Source organism: Plutella xylostella, chromosome 31, assembly GCF_932276165.1.
Source record: "Plutella xylostella chromosome 31, ilPluXylo3.1, whole genome shotgun sequence".
Classification (NCBI taxonomy): Eukaryota; Metazoa; Arthropoda; class Insecta; order Lepidoptera; family Plutellidae; genus Plutella; species Plutella xylostella.
Genome location: NC_064011.1, coordinates 2,014,826 through 2,034,638, shown reverse-complemented (window position 1 = coordinate 2,034,638; position 19,813 = coordinate 2,014,826). Strand labels below are relative to the sequence as shown.

At 40.0% G+C, this 19,813-nt stretch overlaps 2 protein-coding genes across 2 annotated transcripts; one reads left to right on the top strand and one right to left on the bottom strand.

Moving 5' to 3' along the window:
* Positions 1-961: 961 nt before the first annotated feature.
* Positions 962-10,496, bottom strand: LOC105393436 (cofilin/actin-depolymerizing factor homolog). Its single transcript, XM_011565196.3, has 4 exons — positions 10,344-10,496; positions 2,930-3,120; positions 2,292-2,423; positions 962-1,769 (listed from the first exon to the last, which is right to left on the bottom strand). Exons 1-4 carry the CDS (start codon positions 10,344-10,346, stop codon positions 1,649-1,651), a joined length of 447 nt encoding a protein of 148 aa, XP_011563498.1. The 5' UTR covers positions 10,347-10,496; the 3' UTR covers positions 962-1,648.
* An 8,500-nt stretch (positions 10,497-18,996) lies between these two features.
* Positions 18,997-19,521, top strand: LOC105393435. The gene is made up of 2 exons (XM_011565195.3): positions 18,997-19,155; positions 19,377-19,521. The coding sequence occupies exons 1-2, from the start codon at positions 19,118-19,120 to the stop codon at positions 19,519-19,521; spliced, it is 183 nt and encodes a 60-aa protein (XP_011563497.2). The 5' UTR covers positions 18,997-19,117.
* The last annotated feature ends 292 nt before the right edge of the window (positions 19,522-19,813 follow it).

Sequence of the window (19,813 nt, the reverse complement as noted above, 5' to 3'; positions counted from 1 at the left end):
GTTATGTTTGTGACAGCCTACTAATACTACTTATATTTTATTTAATGAAGTATTTATGTCGACAGGTTTAGTAGGTATAACGCGAGCTGATAAATAACTATCTCAAAATGGCGGAAGAACTTATGCTATATCCCTCTCTAATCGCAGCTTTCTACACTCCTACCACCCCCAAAAATGTAATGGCCGCCATTTTCATATTCATGAAGATAATCAGCAATGCTTACTATTGTCCAGTGGAAAATGGACATTATACAGAGTGTTGCAAAAAGGGTATACTAAGCCGAAAATGTATAGGTACCCTTTTGCAACACCCTTCATTTTACGATGTGCGTATAACCTATACGTATAGTATAAGAGACTCTAGTCAATTATTAAAAAGGAATTGATCCAGTGTAAAGCATTTCTTTAACTTTTCTAATATAATATTTTCATCTCATATTTTATAGTTTTCCTAATCATTTTCATAATCATCATCACTCGATCTCGATACGAAATGGGACGAGTTGAAGGCCCGACCACCAGCGGCCATAAACTATAATTATGTAAACGGTGTCTTAACGTGTGCCCAGTGTGCACGAACGTTCCAAGCCAAGATTGGCTATATAAGTCACTTGAGGGCACACCAGCGGAACCCTCAGCAACTATAAAACACGGAGTTTGAACGCAGTCGCCATGGCCGAATACGGCTAGGAGAATATATATAATCATTTTGGGTAAATGGTAGTTGGGAGATAAGTATATGTTCAAGTTTCTTTGCAATAAGATGTGTTAGCAAATCATAAAAGTGACTTATCTTTAAACTTACTTAAGACTGTGACTAGATGGCACACTTTTCATGAAGAATTCCCAACTGTATACAGTGTGACTCGACGGGAACAAAGGCTATGTGCCTTGCATAAATATTGTTCGGTAAAAAAATATACTAAAGGTAGGAGGGAATAACGAAATGAAACAACTGATCTTCACTTATATCGAGTGTATTCCGGAGATACATTGGTTACAAAATACTTTCCAACCGCCCTGCCAGTGAATTCAAGCTATTTAAATATAAGCTTTCGCAATTCCGTGTAAACTCTTGAGGCGATCTCGCGTTCCTTTATTATATTACATTCTAAAAAGTATAAAAGCGGACCTTCTTTCGCTGACCTGACGCAATAATTTAATAAAAAGAAAGAAAAAACCACCGCGCTTAGTTGAAGTTAATTTTACTTTGAGCTAAACTTATTCTTTAGTTAGGAAAAAAATATATAATTAATAATTATTAGTATAATTTCAATTATCACTTTACATAAATATCGTTTCTACTGTCATACGAACCAGCCTATACACAGTAATATACAAAAACCGGTTTATACCGACTGGGAGAAAGCTTAGGAGAACGATATAGTATAAAAAGAACCCACTGATTGCGGTTAGCCGGCACATCACATTGTTTTCCATCGCACCCTATACAACGCTACCAGAAAAAGAAACAACCCATAGACAACGCTTTGAAAAAGTTAGATGACAAGACCTTCAAAATTCGAACATGAAATTTCGATGATTCAAAATTGCACTTCCGGTTTGAGGTTTTTCTTTCCTGGCAACACTGTTAGGGCGAGATGGGATGCAAAATGGCGTCCCGGCGTAGTGGCTTAGATAAATGCGTTTACTGGCGGTCAGTGGCGCGTAGCTTCTCCTCGACGGCCTCCTGCGAAGCCTCCGACAGGTCAGTGGCCTGGATGTACTTCTGTACACCGACCAGAGATTTCTTCAGGGCGTCGAAGGAGCTGGAATAGGGAAAATAGAAGAGTTAATTTTAAATTTTAATAAAGTTCTAACGTAAATGGCTCTGTACCTGCACTGCTGGACTTAAGCACATAAGCCTCTCCCAATGAACAGCATCTCACACTAATCGTACAGGCTATGCATAGTGTGATGACCCGTGTGTTGTTGTCGTTGAAGAAAAAGACATTCAGAGAATTCCGAGAGTAAGTCGTCTTTTAGGCCCGGGTCTCCTATTTACGCCGTAGGTCGAGTCCAGCGTCACGCCGTAGGCCGCGCCACGATGCTCACTATAGAAATATACTGATGCGGTCTCCCTCACACGCCGACGTTGGCGCGTAGACGTAGTGAGCATCGTGACGCGGCCTACGGCGCGACGCTGGACGCGACCTACGGTGCGTAATAGGAGACCCGGGCCTTACTCGAGAGTAGGCAACCTAATACGTCAACTCATTCTCGTAATCCACCCATGCATCATTGATGAAATCGGGCCAGGCAACGATCAGACAATGTTTTAAAACACCCACCTAGAGTACAACATCTTCTTCTTGACCTTGGCGGTGTCGGGACACCACGACATGAGGAACAGCTTCTGTTTCTTGCTCGCCTCCGACGTGCCCTGGCACTGGTGCGTGTACTCGAAGTCGAAGAGGCCATATCTGGAATATGGAGGGTTTTAGGTTAGAGGCCATATATGGAACGTGAGGGGATAGGGTTAGAAAATAATGTGTCATGTGTAGAAGAGAGTTGATAGATTCTGACAAATTAATTTGAACAAAAGATAGTGCTTCTAGGATAGAAGGCAGAACATCTGATATCGTAAGACTTGAGCAGCACACTGATCTGGGCAGTCTATTGCTCCCAGTTATATCGGACGCTCTTGTGGATACCTAGATTCTCAGACGCATACCTTTAGAATCCGTACCGATAGTGTCTGTGCCTTATAAAGACACAAAAGCATCGACAATTTGCCACAGAATCTCGACAAACGCTTCAAAACACGATTTGGCTAGGAAATGAAGCCCAAAAACGCTTACACCCACCTGCTCCCTCCAAGTGTCTCACTTCTGCCAATTTTGCAATTAATTACGACAAAAAATCATCCGGCTAAGATTGGTCCTTGGTCCCCTAAAAGATGGTTAAAACACCATCTCCAGACACCCACCTGCACTCGCCGGTGCCGCCCTTCTGCAGGTCCTCTAGGAAGCCGTCATACTCGGCGTTGCGGCCGCCCACCGTCTCCACGTCGATCTGCTTCTCGTCGCGGATGTAGAACACCACGTAGCGGTGCTTCTTGTCCTTCTTGATCTCCTCGTATGTGGTCTTGCACGCGTCCGACACGGTCACGCCTGATGCCTGGTTGAGGAAGAGATTGTGATAAGTTTGGGTGTCGGAAAAGTTCACAACAGATACCCACTGACACATTTAAAGCAATTACAATCCATACGCAGCATCGCCTGTCAAACATCTGTCACATCCTTATAAGTTACGTCAGATTTGCAAGTTTTGCGAGTGACGCTGCTTATGTATTTTTATTGCTTATGTTCGGTGTTGGTAACCACAGTACAGTTTGATCCTAATAACTTGAATGTTCCTGAAGTTGGCTGCAACAACTTTTGGTAGTTTTGGTTCCTACACTTTTGTGCTTTGTCAAACTAACCAACTGTCAATCTTTGAAAGTATGAATAGGATAGGCCGTTTGTTGGTTTGACAAAGCACAAAAGTGTAGTAATCGCAGCCAACTTCAGAAACATTTAAGCTGTTTGGTCCGGTGTCGGAAAAGTGCACAGTATAAGTACACATAAACACGATACGACGTCGCGGCGTAAAAACTTCTTCGCACTCACAAATATTCGATAGGAGAGAGCGAGAGAGTGGCACGTCGCGACGTCGCCGTCGTATCGTGTTTTTATGTGCCCTATGGAATAAGAGTTGGGGTTTCGGAAACAATTGCCCTAAAAATTATCGAACAGAAACCTCTTAAATGTAGAATAATACCATTGTCAGGTCAAAGAAATAAGGTAGACGGTTATTTGAACAGAATCACATTAAATATATGGATATACGAAACGGCTGCCAAATATACCTAAGTAGCTGTTCCTGCGAGCTTCGCTTCGCCTTAAAGAGTTTTCCCGTGGGAATTCCGGGATAAAAGTAGGCTATGTTCTTTGTCAGGGTCTAGAGTGTCTAGATCTAGACCATATGTATACCAAATTTCATTCAAATTCATCCAAGTAGTTTTGGTGTGAAAGAGTAACAGACAGACACAGTTACTTTCGCATTTATAATATTTGTTAGGATTATAATATTATTAGCATACGATACACTCATAGATACGCATTCAATCACATCACTTCCATAAATAAATGTACCTAGCAGGCTTAGATCAACCATGACCAAATCACCTAGCAAAGGATAAAATTGCAAATGAAATCAAGAGTTCTACAATCGAATTGGAAATCTGAAACCTGAGGGCCAACACTACCGCTTCGCGAAGTTTAAGACCTACTGAGCTAAATACACACACGGCGTTGCGATAATAATTGGCCTCTTTGGCCACAGCACATGCTGAGCTGGTGCCGATTTGACGCTCTGGACAGCAACCTAGTTTGTGTGTTTATATTATTATTTATTATATTGTTATTTTTTTGTTGTATTATTTTTCTTTTTTTCTGTTTTTGTTGATCATTGTGTCAAATAAATGTTTTCTTTCTTTCTTTCTTTCAATAAAGGTAGCGTTGGCGTGGCAGTGATCTGATATAAGAATAACATGGTATTCGTAAAGTTGGAGTAAACCCCTAGCTACGGTTGATTTGCTACGTTGCCGCTCTGTCTTCTAGATTAGCAGAATAATATTCCACAAAGTGATAAACTGCAGTTTTCACGTCAACACCAAAATTTCAAAGCTACGGATAAAGATCTGACGTCATAATGTTAATTAAATTACTGTATTCTAGCCTAGCTTTCACTGGGTCATAAATTTACATGAATCTCATCCTAATCCATGCGTCCTAGTTTCATATTATATTTCATTTCATAAATGAAAGTTGGTATGTAATGAATGGTCGCTAGAAATAGTTTTATGAATATTTTATTTAATTTAAAAAGTATTTAAGGATATTTTTTAAACTTACGATTTAGGATGTAGTTCTTTCACGTCTAACGTCTGCGAGAGTAAACTATGAATATTATCAAATATTTTCGAAGTTTACTTCATTAATGTTACTGTTACACATTACATAGCATACGCCATTACCTAACAGCCGCATAGAAATATAAAATTACGTCCAAACTTCATGACCATATAAGGAAATGTTCTTGCTTTTGCAATTTCTGCAACTGTGATGACGATGAATGGCGTAGTGGTTAGTGACCCTGACTACTGAGCCGATGGTCCCGGGTTCGATTCCCGGCTGGGGCATATATTTGTTTAAACACAGATTTTTGTTCTCAGGTCTTGGATGTGCCCGTAAAATGGTAATAGGCCCGCCCCCTATTACATTGGGACTAACATAACACTCTGGCGAAAAGTGGGTGCAGCAATGCACCTCTGCCTACCCCGCAAGGGAGTACAGTAGTACAAGGCGTGAGTGCGTGTTTTTTTTTTTTGATGACGATGACTAATTATTATCTCAATACATAACGTTTTAGATAACCAAGTTAGGAGATATATTATTATCAAAATAACAAAACCTCATGAGTACAATATAATCTAATCAATTGATATCCAGCTGGTAAATAGCTATGTATTGATAATATACAAGTATTGAATACGACATAAAGTAAAGTTTCAACAATGGGTGCAGTACATACAGTAAAACTATAAAGTCCTGAACTCCTGACATCAAAGAGTGCGATTTTGCTAAGACTTTTTATGATCATCAGATATTTACTTACTTTTACATACATTTATAAATAAAATACCGATCGATTATGGATTTTTAACGGATTTGTACTTTGATAAATATAACAGATCGATTAAATACGATCTTAAACAATTAGTTAGGATCCAACTTCCGTTTTCACGACTTTATAGTTCGACTGTACACAGTTAATGTAACCTGTTAGGTTCTTACCACTACAGACACGAGACGTTTCGCTTTTAGGTATTCATATCGGCGCTTGGGAGAAGCATTTTGCATGAAGGGCGTAATTTCTGTATATTTAGTATAATCGTAATAGTTAAGACGAGATAATAAATCGACCCCACGTGACACGAATCCAGATATACTGTAACCTTGAACACTTGGCGCTGGATCAAATTTTACTTTTGTTAATGACTTGACTTGCTCTCGCGGCGTTTACTGAAATTCACCGAAAATCTCATGTCGGCTTTCTATCGGAAGGTTTATCTAGCTTGACAAATACCGAAAGCAATATTAAATATTATTGTTTAATTAAGACGACCGAATGGCGTAGTGGTTAGTGACCCTGACTACTGAGCCGAAGGTCCCGGGTTCGATTCCCGGCTGGGGCAGATATTTGTTTAAACACAGATATTTGTACTCGGGTCCTGGGTGTTGATATTTATATTTAGTATCTATCTATCTATGTATTTGTGTAGATATATCAGCTGTCCAACACCCATAACACAGGTTCTGCCTAGCTTGGGGTTGGATGGCCGTGTGTGAGATGTCCCCCCATATTTATTTATTTATTTATAATTTAATAACTACAACGAAATAAACTCGTGTTTAGTTCAGCGCTCCGAAATTTCGTTTTTCCTATGAATGAATAGAATGACCCCTACGCATTGAAATTTGTAATGTATGTTACGGTGCGGTTAATATTTCCTTAGTAATATTTATGAGCATTGTAAGAATTATTTTGGACTGCAATACGTTGTTAATTATGTTGTGTCTGGCGGGGTACAGAATACATACATTTAAATATATCCTAATCCTAACTAATATTATAAATGCGAAAGTAACTGTGTCTGTCTGTCTGTTACTCTTTCACGCCAAAACTACAGAACGGATTTGAATGAAATTTGGTATACATACGGTCTAGACCCTGGGAAAGAACATAGGCTACTTTTTATCCCGGAATTCCCACGGGAAAACTTTTTAAGGCGAAGCGAAGCGCGCGGGAACAGCTAGTTTAAATATATTATTTATAAAAGAAGTGAGAAGCCAGCCCCAAACGCTCCGCTACTATTAAGTACATAAAAGGAACTACCATTATTAAAAGAAAACAGTTATTTACGGCCATCATACCTACCTACACCTTGTTTTAAACGTTAAAGCAATATAATTGAAAACCATTGTAACAATTCCAAAATCCATGTCTTATTAGGAGTTAAAGACTACATCTATCCCTTTCCAAGCTCTCCCGACACAAACGAATAGACACACGCGCACAACGTATAACATCTTTCTGTTTCAATAACTGACTAATCATCATCACACTAAACGCCGAAAACGGTAAAACAACTAGTCATACAGACAAAACACCCGTCACAACTCTCTTTATAGCTTCGAAACAAAAATTGCACGCTAAATCGCTAAAATCAATGAGTGCGCATGTAAAAAGGTCAGTGACTCATACCGCGCTATTCCAACCTCTACGTCTACGGAGTAAGGTCGCAAACCTTGAAACACATTATCCGTACATGGCGATCGCCTTATGCCTGATACAGATGTTGTTAGTAATGACTTGAGCTTGTTTTTTTATAATAATTGAGTCAGTGAAATATACATTTATTATTGTGATATTGACGTGACGTGGTCTGGAGTGGAGACTGCTAGGCAAACTTAGTGTAGGACGCCCTCGGCTAGGTGGGGTGACGACTTGCGAAAAGAGACTGGTAATAATTGGATGCGGAAAGCTACCATCCAGTGGCGTGCTTTGGAAGAGGCTGATGATGATTGTGGTTTTAGTAATTTATCAACTTTCCACTTGTGAATATTCGGACACTTCAAAGTACGGCCGTATAATAGTTATAACTCAGTTAAATCTAATATATTACTGTTCAATCTAATATAGTAGTTATAGAACTGACAATGACTAATACTACACGACTGACGATCTCAATAAGGTAAGCTGAATATTAAAATTTGTGCTCGCGCGGTATGATAGGTCGTGTATAGCCTTTTCGGAATCTAGATTTGCAGGTTTCCTGATAAAACATCATGAGATGAGACAAATTGACAAGTACAATCGACAAATCATATCTGTAACCACCTTCTGTTAAAGAGCCTTTATCAGTCAAAGGTGAAAAACGAGCTGAATATTTTATGGATAGGTAGCTGTATGTAATATTATTTGATAGATAGATAGAAGAAGCTCCATTAAATAAGCTTTTTAGGCTATGAATAGACCAAAAATACCTCCCGCAAAGATAAAGTTGAATGAATATACCTAATGGTGTTTTTTACGATTAACAGATGAGATATTTATGGTGTGATAATAGAGTATTTTATAGTAAAATAATGAAGGAATTTGTTAATTGTTTATCTGTTGGTAGTAAGAGGGACTATCCAATATTTTGTTAACAGAATTAATTTAATACCATAGACATTTTATAGGAAAGTTTTTTTAAAAAGGAAATCTTATTCATACATCAGAAGGAGTAGAAGAAGACAGTATACCTAATAGGTAGCGATTTTACCTATTCATCTAAGTTTAAGGTAAGTATCACTTCAAGCAAGTGAGATTGCCTAGGTATAGATAGGCCCTATCATCTTAGATGGCTGTTTCGACTGGATTCTACAACATATTTTTTTACTTTGTAGGTACTTTGTTTGGGTTAGTTAGAAGATAAACATAATCATTACTCACTCTTAGCTCTTGATCTAGGGGAACTCCACTGTATAATACACCATATCCCTTGTAGGGAAATGAGATCTAGATTCAAAGCTGATTGAATTTTCTACAAATTAAATTTTGTAAAATAAACTGCAAAGAATTATAAATGGGCTCCTCTTGCTCAAGGGCTAAGGGTGAGTACTTGATTTATCTTCTAACTAGTCCAAACAAAGGTACAGCTCCATAATATCATATTTTTTGTGTAATTCTTTACGTAGATGATTACTGAATCAGTAAAAATGGATCTAGGTATATTAAAATATGACATAAATTATATGATCATGCATCCTAAAACAAATTAAAATCCCAAATCATGAAAATTTAAAAGTTCTTAATAGTTTTATAGCTAGACAAATATGTCCATCATGGTTTTGGAATGGCCCATCCCCACATATTTATGATAGGAATCTTACAAAGAAATGATTATTTCATGTAAAATGTATAATTAGTTATTTCCAGACTGAATATTTACAAAATAACAACCAGTAAGAATGCAATGCTATCCTCTCTTTAAAAATAAAATTTGTTTACTAAACATTGATAAGTAAGACTGGCTGAAAATTATAAACAACTCAACAACAAGAGATTAAACCAAATACCTATTCAATTAAGCTGAATTGATAATTAGGAAAATTTAGGTAAGCCTCAAAACATTATTAATAATTCATTAAGAAGTCCAAAACATTTTTTACAACCTACCTACCTATCACTAGTAGAAGTCAATGACCTCATCAGTATGCAGATTACACCAAATTAATTTAGCAGGTAAAATATACTCAGAAATAGCTGAAGCATTCACAGATAACTGTTTCTTGTAACTTGCCACATAAATGCTTCACAAAATAGGAATACAACCTCTTTGTACAAAATTATTCACCATGATCAAGCAATAATGACTCTTCGCGACTATGATTCATCCTATAGGAAACGTATTGAGTCGTATTGCGTTATTCATCAAACCTCACCGACAGAAACGCGGTAAGCATTCACGAAGACTGTTATCACCCCTATGAGTCATACATCACAAAAACAATCCTGAAACCTCTATTACTCAGTCTACAGTTGTTTGGGTGTGTCAACTTAGCAGGTTGACGATAAAATTGTAATCCGCAATATACGACCTTGACATTGCCGTTGCAAAGTAAAAGTCGAGATGAAGCCACGATGTGTCTGGGTGTTCTGACGACCACAAACAGAGTGTATTGCCCCGAAATAGACTCGGAACGGCAGCGACGGACGCGCGGCGACGTCTATACCATATATGGTAAAAGTGGCGTGCGGCTGCGCTGTGCAATCCTTGATAAACGGTTCGACGCCCTCTCCGCTCCGCCGGCCGATAACACGATGTTATTACGAAAAATATAACACCAACCACGGTATTTCACTGGCCGCTACATTCCTACATCCTGCGGTGTGTCTAAAAAGACGTTGCAGACACGTAAACTTTGCGCACTTGAGTGAAATTTAACACCAATGAATCGCGTACCACCAACGTGGATGAAACACTGATGATGGGCGGTCGGGAACGGCTTGAGAACACTCACTTGCAAAATCGGCGAAAACACAACACGTGGCGGTAAAAAGCACTGAACAGTGACAATTATTTCAACGAAAAGGCATACGAAATCGGTAATGGTGTGCAAAATATGGCGGCACCGGTCGTAGTCGATAAATTTCCGTTTGAACTGCACCTTTTAGGCGGACTCTCGGACACTTTTAGACATCATCAACACAACACGTTTTTGTTTCACTATTTTATTTATTTCACTTACCATTTTTTGATGTTATACACGTAAAACTCCACCACTTATTTCTACACCGACTCTACGACAACGACGGCAACGACACGAATAGTAAAAAAAATACTGATGTTGCCATCCTAATCTCTAAAAAAACTACCTCATAATTAAAAAAAAAAAAACATTTTGTGCCATTGTCTTGAGTACAAACATAAAATAACTCGTTATTCTATGGTAACGTAACGGCACCAGTAATGGACATGGAACCAGTAATGGACACTTACAAACTTATTTTGTTTAAAATAAGAGTATGCATAGTTTTACGAAAATTGCAACTCCTTAGTTTCAAAGCCTAGACATCCCTCCTTGTTATATAGACAAGTTACTTATGTCATCCATTTAGATTCAAAATTGTGAGGCAAAAAAGTTTATTTGACGGGGGTTCACAAATGAAACCGAGATTTGTTAAGGAATTCGTCAAGGTCTTAAGTGTAGATTTTGGTCGGTGATTTCGTTTTATTTTAGGTATATCAAATTGCTGTGATTTTATGGAAACTATACTGAATTACGCACATATTTTATAAAAGAATAGGAGAGCTTACGTTTATAGAAATGATTTCAGAGGGGGGTGTTCATTACTGGTTTGCAAATTTTCATTAAATCCAGTTATGGTCAGGTGTCGAAAATAATGTTTTAAGGTAATGTTGAATTTTCTTATTTCATTGTCTTTAGAATTTCATTATTATATTGGTAGTTTTTGTAAATCATGAATAAAATGAAGGATACCAGTATTGTACAGGTGTCCATAATTGGGTGTCCATCACTGGATTTTTCATATTGTCTTAGAAAAACGTATATACGCCCAAGCAAATGGGAGATGCTATTATGGATGTACATGATGGCCACTGCAGCCATGCGTTATGGAGACACAAAACACACACTAGTGTTCCAGAAGAAAATTATCTTTATTTAAAACATTATTAAAAAAAACATTTACTTAAAACTTATTACGATACTTAAAACTTATTATGATTGAGAGTGGTGCCTTCCTTGCACTGCTCACTTGACACACTCAATATATTGTTTATTTTGTTAATTTTTAAATAACAGCTTAATTAAAATGTCACCGATTACCCACAGTCAAACCAAAAATATTGGTTTTGTGGGAATTCTTCTGTACCCTATGTATCACTGCAATGTTTATAAATAAATAATAATAATAAAAGTATTGATCCAAGATGCATATGAAAATCCAAGTCTTCACGCGACTGTTGCTGTTGTAGAAAAACACGCTCACAGAAGCAGAATGTACCTAATTGAAATAAAACTAGTAGTAAGTAAGTAAGTAGTTAGCACATCTAAATATGTGAACGCACCAATCCGCAGTGGACCACCATAGTGGGAATGGACTATTTCCCTTAACTTAGGAAGGCAGTTTAGACCTAGGGGTACAAGCACAAAGGTTAAATTCGAGAGAGCCAGGTGCAGGTACTTATAGCCCCACAGAGAATAGAAATAGACAGTGATCGTGTGACGAATAGAACAGTTAAGCTTGGTAAGAATATAATGAGAATTTGAAAAGAAGGGATTTTAAAAGGAGAAGGAATCAAGAGCAAAATTTTTGTAGAAAAAAGGGAAGTGAGATAAAAGTGCGAGCGTCCGTAGTCGAGCGGACCTCAGTGATCGTAACTGATCGCTGAGGTTAAGCAACAACTGACACGGTCAGCCATTGGATGGGTGACCAATTTCAAGTGGTGCTTTTCTGGACGCTTCCGTGCTTCGGACGGCACGTTAAGCCGTGGGTCCCGGTTGCTGCTTCGGCAGCAGTCGTTAAGCTTAGTCAGAGGCCTTCGGGCGGCTTGAAAACATCTGACAGTCGGGTTGCCCACTTACCCGACAACTCTCTCAGCACAAGCTTGCTTGTGTTGGGGTCCACCAACCCGCACTTGGCCAGCGTGGTGGACTAGGCCTTAAACCCTTCCTTCATTGGAAGGAGACCCGTGCCCCAGCAGTGGGGACGTAATGGGTCGTGCGTGCGTGCGAAAAGAAAACACTTAAATTAAAAGCATTTTCTGGCTGGTGTAAATGCAAGACCTGGATAACCCAGATGATATGATATGACAAGAGGATTTTAGGAACGCAAGAAGTTGAGACGAGAGTGTTGTTGAGAGATGGTGGCATTGGCTTAGATGTGGGTGCCCGTACTTATACGGTCAACGGTAAATTTACATGTCTGCGATACATGTGGCAGTCAAAACACCTCTCCATTACAGTGAAAGATATGTATCACCAACGATACTAATGTCGGTACTGTTATACGCTTGCGACACCTGGTAGATCACAAAGATACATAGGTACACAGAAGGTGCAGGTCTTCATTAAACGCTGTCTCCTGTGGAAGATTTTCTGGCCCGAGATGATCTTGGAGGAGCAAGGGGGAAGTTTAAAGGAAAGAAACTGACCTGGGAGGAACGGTTGTCCGACTGGATACAGTTGCAGGCCGCATATGGCGCTGGTTGGCCATGTATGCGCTGCGTGGGGCGTCTCCTCGCTGGTCTGCGACGCGACCGCTGCGGGTGGGGATCACCGACGGACACTTGGATGGACTTGTTGGGAAGCGCCACCTTATCTCGGTCTATTGGTGCTTGACCCATCAAGATCCATCCGAAGATAGACCTATGTGCCGTAGGTAGTCCTTCACCCAGCTGGTACGACGACCCATCCAGGATTCGACTGTAGAGGTCCACGCCTATCAGGAAATCAATGGGACCCGGAACAGACAGTCTATCATCAGCGAGCGTGATGCTTTTGCACCGCTCTAACACGCTCGGACACAAAGGCGCACTAGGGAGATCCCCCGTGATGTGCTTCAGTACGACGGCTGTGGCCACCAAGGCAGGCTGGGATGCACCCTGAGGGGATGCGATCCTGCACTCTACGCTGCCATTGGAGCGCTGCTTACCTCCCAAGCCGTGAAGAAGCCTAGAGCTAGTGCGGGGAAGCCGCAACTGCTGCGCCAGTTCCTCTGTGATGACAGACACCTGCGAGCCGCTGTCTATCAAGGCTCTCACCTGGTGTATGTGACCATTGTGGTCGTACACCCCCACCATGGCAGTTCCTAACAACATGGTGTTTTGAATTGAACCATGGCAGACCGTGGAGCCGGGCGATGAGTCTGCGGGTCGACCATCCTTAGGTGCTGTAGATGATGATGATGATGCCAGACTACATGATGATGATGATGATGATGGTGGCAGGTGTAGTTTTGTGTGATGATGTCCACCACACACTAGACACCTGCACTTGGACGTGCACCTACTTACTGAGTGTGCACGCAAGCAGTTACAACACAAGCTCCCTGCGCTGAACAGGTGTCAGGGAATTGAACCTGTCGCACCTATAAATGGTGTGATTACCCCGACAAAGGGCACAAGACACAGCCACTGCAGTGAGAGTCACTGTAGTGTGTGAAGTCCCCGTTTTGACATTATTAGAGTTGCTTGACCCCCTGGAACCCGAGCCACCAACAGTCTCCAAGACTCTCAACTCTGTTTCCAGAAAGCCAAGCAAGTCTTGGAATGTTGGGATAGTATTAGGTGAACCCCCTAAACCGAGTTCGAACCTACTACGAAGGTCAAAGGGAAGCTTTCTTAAAATTATATGGAGCAACAAGAAACTCCATGCCTTGACCTCAAAACCAAGCACACTCAGAGCCATAGTATTCTCCTTTAGGGTGTTGACTAGCTTCCGAAGGTTGCCAGTCAACCCTTGTTGACCGAGTGTCACAGCAAGTATGGACTCCAAGTGTGTGTCGGCAATGAGTCTCTTGTTGTCATATCTTTCCTTAAGGAGCTGGTAAGCTATCTCATAGTTCCCATCGGCCAGCTCCAGATGCCTAACTAAACTAAGAGGTTCCTTGTCCAGAACACTCAAAAGGTAGTGCATCTTTTGCACACTGGACAAGTCCCCATTAGTGTGTATCAGACTGTCGAACAATCCAATAAAATTTGGCCAGTCAGTGTAGACCCCAGAGAAACTGCTCAGACTAATCTCAGGCAACTTGAAGTGAGTAGTTGATCTCACTGGCTCCACATCCGCGACGCTGTCTGTCGACAATAATCCCTCAGCTATCACTTTAACCGAATAAAAGATCTCATAAAATTTGTTGAAGCGTTGGTCAGCCTGCTGCAGCACGGCGTCATCCACAGGCAGACCCTTCAGGCTGGTGTAAGCGCCCTGGTACTGGTCGCGCATCCGCCCCAGATCCTCGAAACGAACCCTGAACATAGATAGACCAGGCGCATCCGATTTTGCCTGAAGGTTACACGCCAACTCGTAGACCCCAAGCAAGTACTGCTCCGCAGTGTCCAGCTGGGCCATACATATTTTAATAGGGTCGGCTGAGGCACCCTTAACATGTTTAATTTCCGATTTCATCATTATTTATAATTTGATTTACAATAAAAATATAACCTAAACAGTCCCAGTTGAATTAAAAAGTAATTTGTCAGACGTCAACCAACTAACCGATTTTTACCGATTGACCATAGACAAAGGGAAAAACTAAGTGACGTCACGATGACACACACAAAACAGCTGGCTAGAAGACTTCAGTTACGTGCTGAAGTTTAGACAAATGTTTGTAAATAATAAACCGGGATGGACTGGAATAGGGAATATCCGGTTTACGAAGGACCATGAAATGGAGGAGCAAGGGGGAAGTTTAAAGGAAAGAAACTGACCTGGGAGGAACGGTTGTCCGGCTGATCAAATGCGTTTGACCTCTTCGATTTTCCACCCGTGCTTCTCCAGGTTGATGTGCTGATGTACCGGTGCGCGGCGTAGAGCTACGTGTGTTGTAGTACGCGGCGGATTGTGCTTCTATCGCGGATTGAGTGACGGGAGCGTAAGGTGCGTCGACCGACTCGAATCGCGGCGGTGGTAGAAGTGGACGAGGGTTGGTCGTTGAGGTGGCAGATGACAGCTAGTGTTCATCTACCTGCAGTTTCCGTTAGGATAGGGAAGGTGGGAAGGAGTTACAAACATCTGTGTACCTGTCTGTCAGCTGTTTGTGTGTGTACCCACGAAGTTCCTTGACCCTATGCCTATGGCCCCAACAGATCTCCAACATAGATCTGAGGAAAAGCTGCCATGAAGATCCTTTTGGTTCACAGACAAAACGCCGCAAATGAAGTTGGAATAGCCATACCCTGCGTAGAGACTAAAACAAAATCCTGAGACAGGCTCTCGAATGGAATCAGCAGGGTAAGCGTAAGTAAGGCCGCTAAATAGACCTGGCGGCGCTCGATCGGACGGAGATGTGGGAAGTTTGAATCACGTGGTCCGATGCAAAGCTGGCTAATGTCAACAGTATGCGATAGAAAACTGTTGTGTTTGCCCTCTGCCCCACTGGGGGAACATAATGATACAAAGAAAATGAATAAAATGCAGGAAGACAGGATTTATAATGTTATGAATTGGAAATTTTAGTGTTTCCGTAAAAACTTTTTTTAGAAAGTTAAATTAGCCGTCTTTGATAGCTCCCACAGTGTAACTGGCGACCAAGCCTGTTTGTGTAAACGTTTATGATTACTAATCATAGTTATAATTATAATAATATAAGCATAAAATCATATTTTATACTTTTATCCAATAAAAAATCACTGTCCAACATTGGGTGTCCATAACTGGAGTTTGGGTGTCCATTACTGTGGTTTTAGGACATATTTTACAAATATACAATTTCCTGAAATACTAATCGTTCAAATCGAGCTAGTGTACATTCATCTTAAACAGCAAGATATTCCTACGATTCATACCAACTTTCAATATTCTAACTCAAAAACTGAGCGATTAACTTCCAAATCATTTGTAAAAAATCCTTAAGGTGTCCATTACTGGTGCCGTTACGTTACAGGAGATCTACAGGAACGACCGGTCGTGCAGCTTATATTAATACGACGTGTTAATATAAATATAATATAATATAAATTCATTTATTTCAAGTAACCACGGACTCATAATATAAAACATCAAATTTACACATTAAAAATACAATTTACACATAGAACACAAACAAAATTGGATTAACGGATCAAATTAACAGAAAATTTAAAAACATTCATTAGGTACAATAATATTATGCAGTAAAATTTAAAATAAATTATCAATAAGTAAAATAATATAAATAGAAAACAAAGATACTTTTTTGAATAATATTGTCAACGTAAATAAAATTTATATAAAAACAAACATACAAAAAATCATAATAATTAAAATTTAATAATATTATATCTGCCACTGTTCGTTGTGACATGTTTTTGACAGCAGTGGCGGATATAAGGACACTCCTCTTTGTTTGCAATCATCGCAAGGACAGTGTTGGCGCTGGCCCGCACCCTCCGCACCAGGGACGCGCAGCGCTTCCGCACGGTCGCGTGGAAGCAGTCAGTGCGCGCCCACGCGAACATGCCTGAAGCGCTGCAGTAACGGGGCAGCCCCAACACTGCCCTTAGCGCGTTATTATACTGGACTTGAAGGGCCCTAATAGACTTCTGCGTGTAGTTAGCCCACAAGCTGCACGTGTATAATGAGGTACAAAATGCTCGGAAGAGAGTTATTTTTACATTTTGTGAACAACGTGCAAACCTGCGAGCCAACATGTTTGCTCTTATCGATAGGGCCCTTCTTTCCCGCTCTATATCACAGTCTTTGAGGTCTGGTGTTAGAACATGCCCAAGGTATTTAAAATGTTCCACCCGGTCCAAAGGCACGCCATAAAGTCTGATGGGCGGCACACCGTCGGGACATTTTGAACCGGCCGCAAAGACCATGTATTTGCTTTTCGGCACATTATATTTCAGACCATGACTCATTGCGTAATCCTCACAGATCCGCAGAAGCTTCCTCAGACCGCAGACCGACGCGCTCAGCAGCACCATGTCATCTGCGTAGCTCAAATTGTTTACACATACGCCGTCTACGTGACATCCGACATGCTGCTTGCTAAGCGCGACGATCAGCGCATCCACATATAGATTAAAGAGTGAGGGGGAGGTTAACCCCCCTTGTCTCACCCCGCACTCCATACCGAAAGACTCGGACATCACGCCCGCCCATCTCACGTTGTTGACCTGGTGCGAGTACCAGTACTGAAAAATTGTAACTAGCTCATGAGGCAAGTCGATATCCCTCAGTTTTCCCCATAAGATGTCGTAGGAGACCAGGTCAAAGGCTTTGGAGAGGTCAAGGAAGCAGGCGTACACCGGAGTCTGTCTATCGGTGTAGTACCTCACTGTGTGCTTTAAACTTAGTATTGCACTCTCAGTTGATAGGTTCGGTCGAAAACCGAACTGATTACCGTGCAATACCAAGTGATTTTGTAAATGCACATTCAGTAAGGCATCAAAAACCTTCGCAAGGATTGTCGCCAGAGATATGGGCCTATAGTTATTCATATCTCCAACGTCTCCGGTTTTATTTTTCAAGACAGGCACCACCACCGTAATTAACATCTCAGGAGGTAAGTAAGAGTGTCTAACACATAATGTAAGGAACATTGCCAGAACCCTAGATATATGAGGACCCGCGTATTGGAGATGCTCAATGCTGAGACCATCATGACCTGGAGATTTTCCTCTAGATATAGACCTTATTGCCTTTGCTATTTCTTTTGCTGTAAAACGAGTACTCATTTTCTGTACATGGGTCTCAACATTGGGCATCGTCCGAGCAGGGCCCAGGGGAGAATTGATAGTAAACTGGTCCCTAAACAAGTTAGCAATATCCTTCGGGTCACTCACTCCACCAACACTCACCGGGTTAAACTAATAAGTTTTCAGTTAAGTACAATAAGCTTTAGTGAGATTTAAGTAAACCTACTTAAATTAAATTCTTATAACATGGTGCTCAGATGCGATTCCCTTACCTAGATGACTCAATCATATAAATGTTAGCTGAAAGTTAATAAAATATTAGGAGCCAATCCAAACAGTGCCTCCAAGTAGAAAACCATAGTTTAAAGAATACCTACTTGGAGGTAGGTACTTTTTCATTTACAAAAGTCATTACTTTAGGCACATGATAGGATTCAATCCTACGATGTCTCGAATTAAATGCTTGTCCATAAAACTGCGTTGCGACGTTGCATTGCAATAATCTGCGACTATTTTGTCAGTTTTTAAAGGCAAATGCTTGATTGCTGTCGCGTTTTTGCGATGCGAGGTCACAACGCAGTTTAAAAAAAAAACTACCAACATAGTAGGTTTTTTATGAAGTAGGAATACTTTTATGAGTTAAATTTCTTTATGTTGGTAATTAGTAAGTTGATTGTCCAATGAACAGATTTGTCAAAATAGTTGATTGAGGTCAAAACATGTTCTCATAAATTCATGTAAAATACTGAAATATTAATGTACGATATAATTTTTTTTATTAAACCTTTTGTATAAAAAAATAATATTGGTATGTATAAAAAAATTACTAGTGGAATAAACTTGAAAAAAATACCAATATTAGTATAACATTTGAACCGGATACAAAATGGCTACAAACCTAACAGAAAAAATTAAAATGCTGCCAGATAAGAAAAAAAAGGCTATTTGGTTATATTTGAGCTGGCAAGACTTGAAAAAACTAGTTTTGTTGTTGCCAGTTGAAAATATGGTTGATGCTAAGAATAATGTCTCCAATATTTACAACAAGTAATAAAAAAAACAGAATAGAAAAAGAAAAACGTATTTTTTCTGTCAGACAATATAACCTCAAATTCATTTTGAAATCCTCTTTCATTTCAGTTTTTCAATATTATGCCGCTTGGAAAATTCGGGAAAATTACGATTTCTTGGTAATTTGTCTCTTTTATTCTAACCTGTACTGTTTTTGTTACCTTACAATAAGTTCTTTTGGTATAGGTTATTTCATGAGAACATATTTCATAATATCTTCGTAATCAACATTATTCTTCATAAATTTCAGTCAAACTGACGACATAGCTAGGCAACCGAGCTAGCTCGCTTAGACAGACAGTTTCCATAAGAACCTAAACAATTTTTTTCACATTTTCAGGGCGATAATCACAGTCACTAGTCTATCCCTATTCGTAGTATCACGGAACTCTATCAATGCTAACCGTATAGAGAATATGAAAGCTCGAGAACGCATGCGAAGATCTAACGAAGGAGAATACGAAGACGTCTACAGAAAATTGTGAAGAGGACAGAAACTCTTCTGTAATTTTTACTTGTGTAAGTTTGCTGACTGTATTTTGTTTAATGCTTCTTTACTTTTGTGTAAGGGTCTTGGGTTTGATTCCTGGCCGAGGATAGTGTCAGTGCAAAAACTAAATACAAAAGTATTTACATTAACTCATTAATAAAGGCAATAATTAATATTTGCCATTGACAACCCTTATCAGAAAAGAAACTACCATTACATAGTACAAACTTCTATTCCCTAACAATAAGCACCATCCTTTGTCACCTTACAGAACTTCCAATAAGAAA

Excerpts from the sequence above, each read along its gene's own strand:
- LOC105393436 (XM_011565196.3), bottom strand. Across the intron at positions 2,424-2,929 it reads GGCGGCACCGGCGAGTGCAG|ATATGGCCTCTTCGACTTCG; the intron begins GTGGGTGTCTGG and ends TCCATATTCCAG. Across the intron at positions 1,770-2,291 it reads AAGAAGATGTTGTACTCTAG|CTCCTTCGACGCCCTGAAGA; the intron begins GTGGGTGTTTTA and ends TCCCTATTCCAG.
- LOC105393435 (XM_011565195.3), top strand. The coding sequence starts at position 19,118 with ATGCCGCTTGGAAAATTCGGGAAAATTACGATTTCTTG. Across the intron at positions 19,156-19,376 it reads GGGAAAATTACGATTTCTTG|GGCGATAATCACAGTCACTA; the intron begins GTAATTTGTCTC and ends TCACATTTTCAG.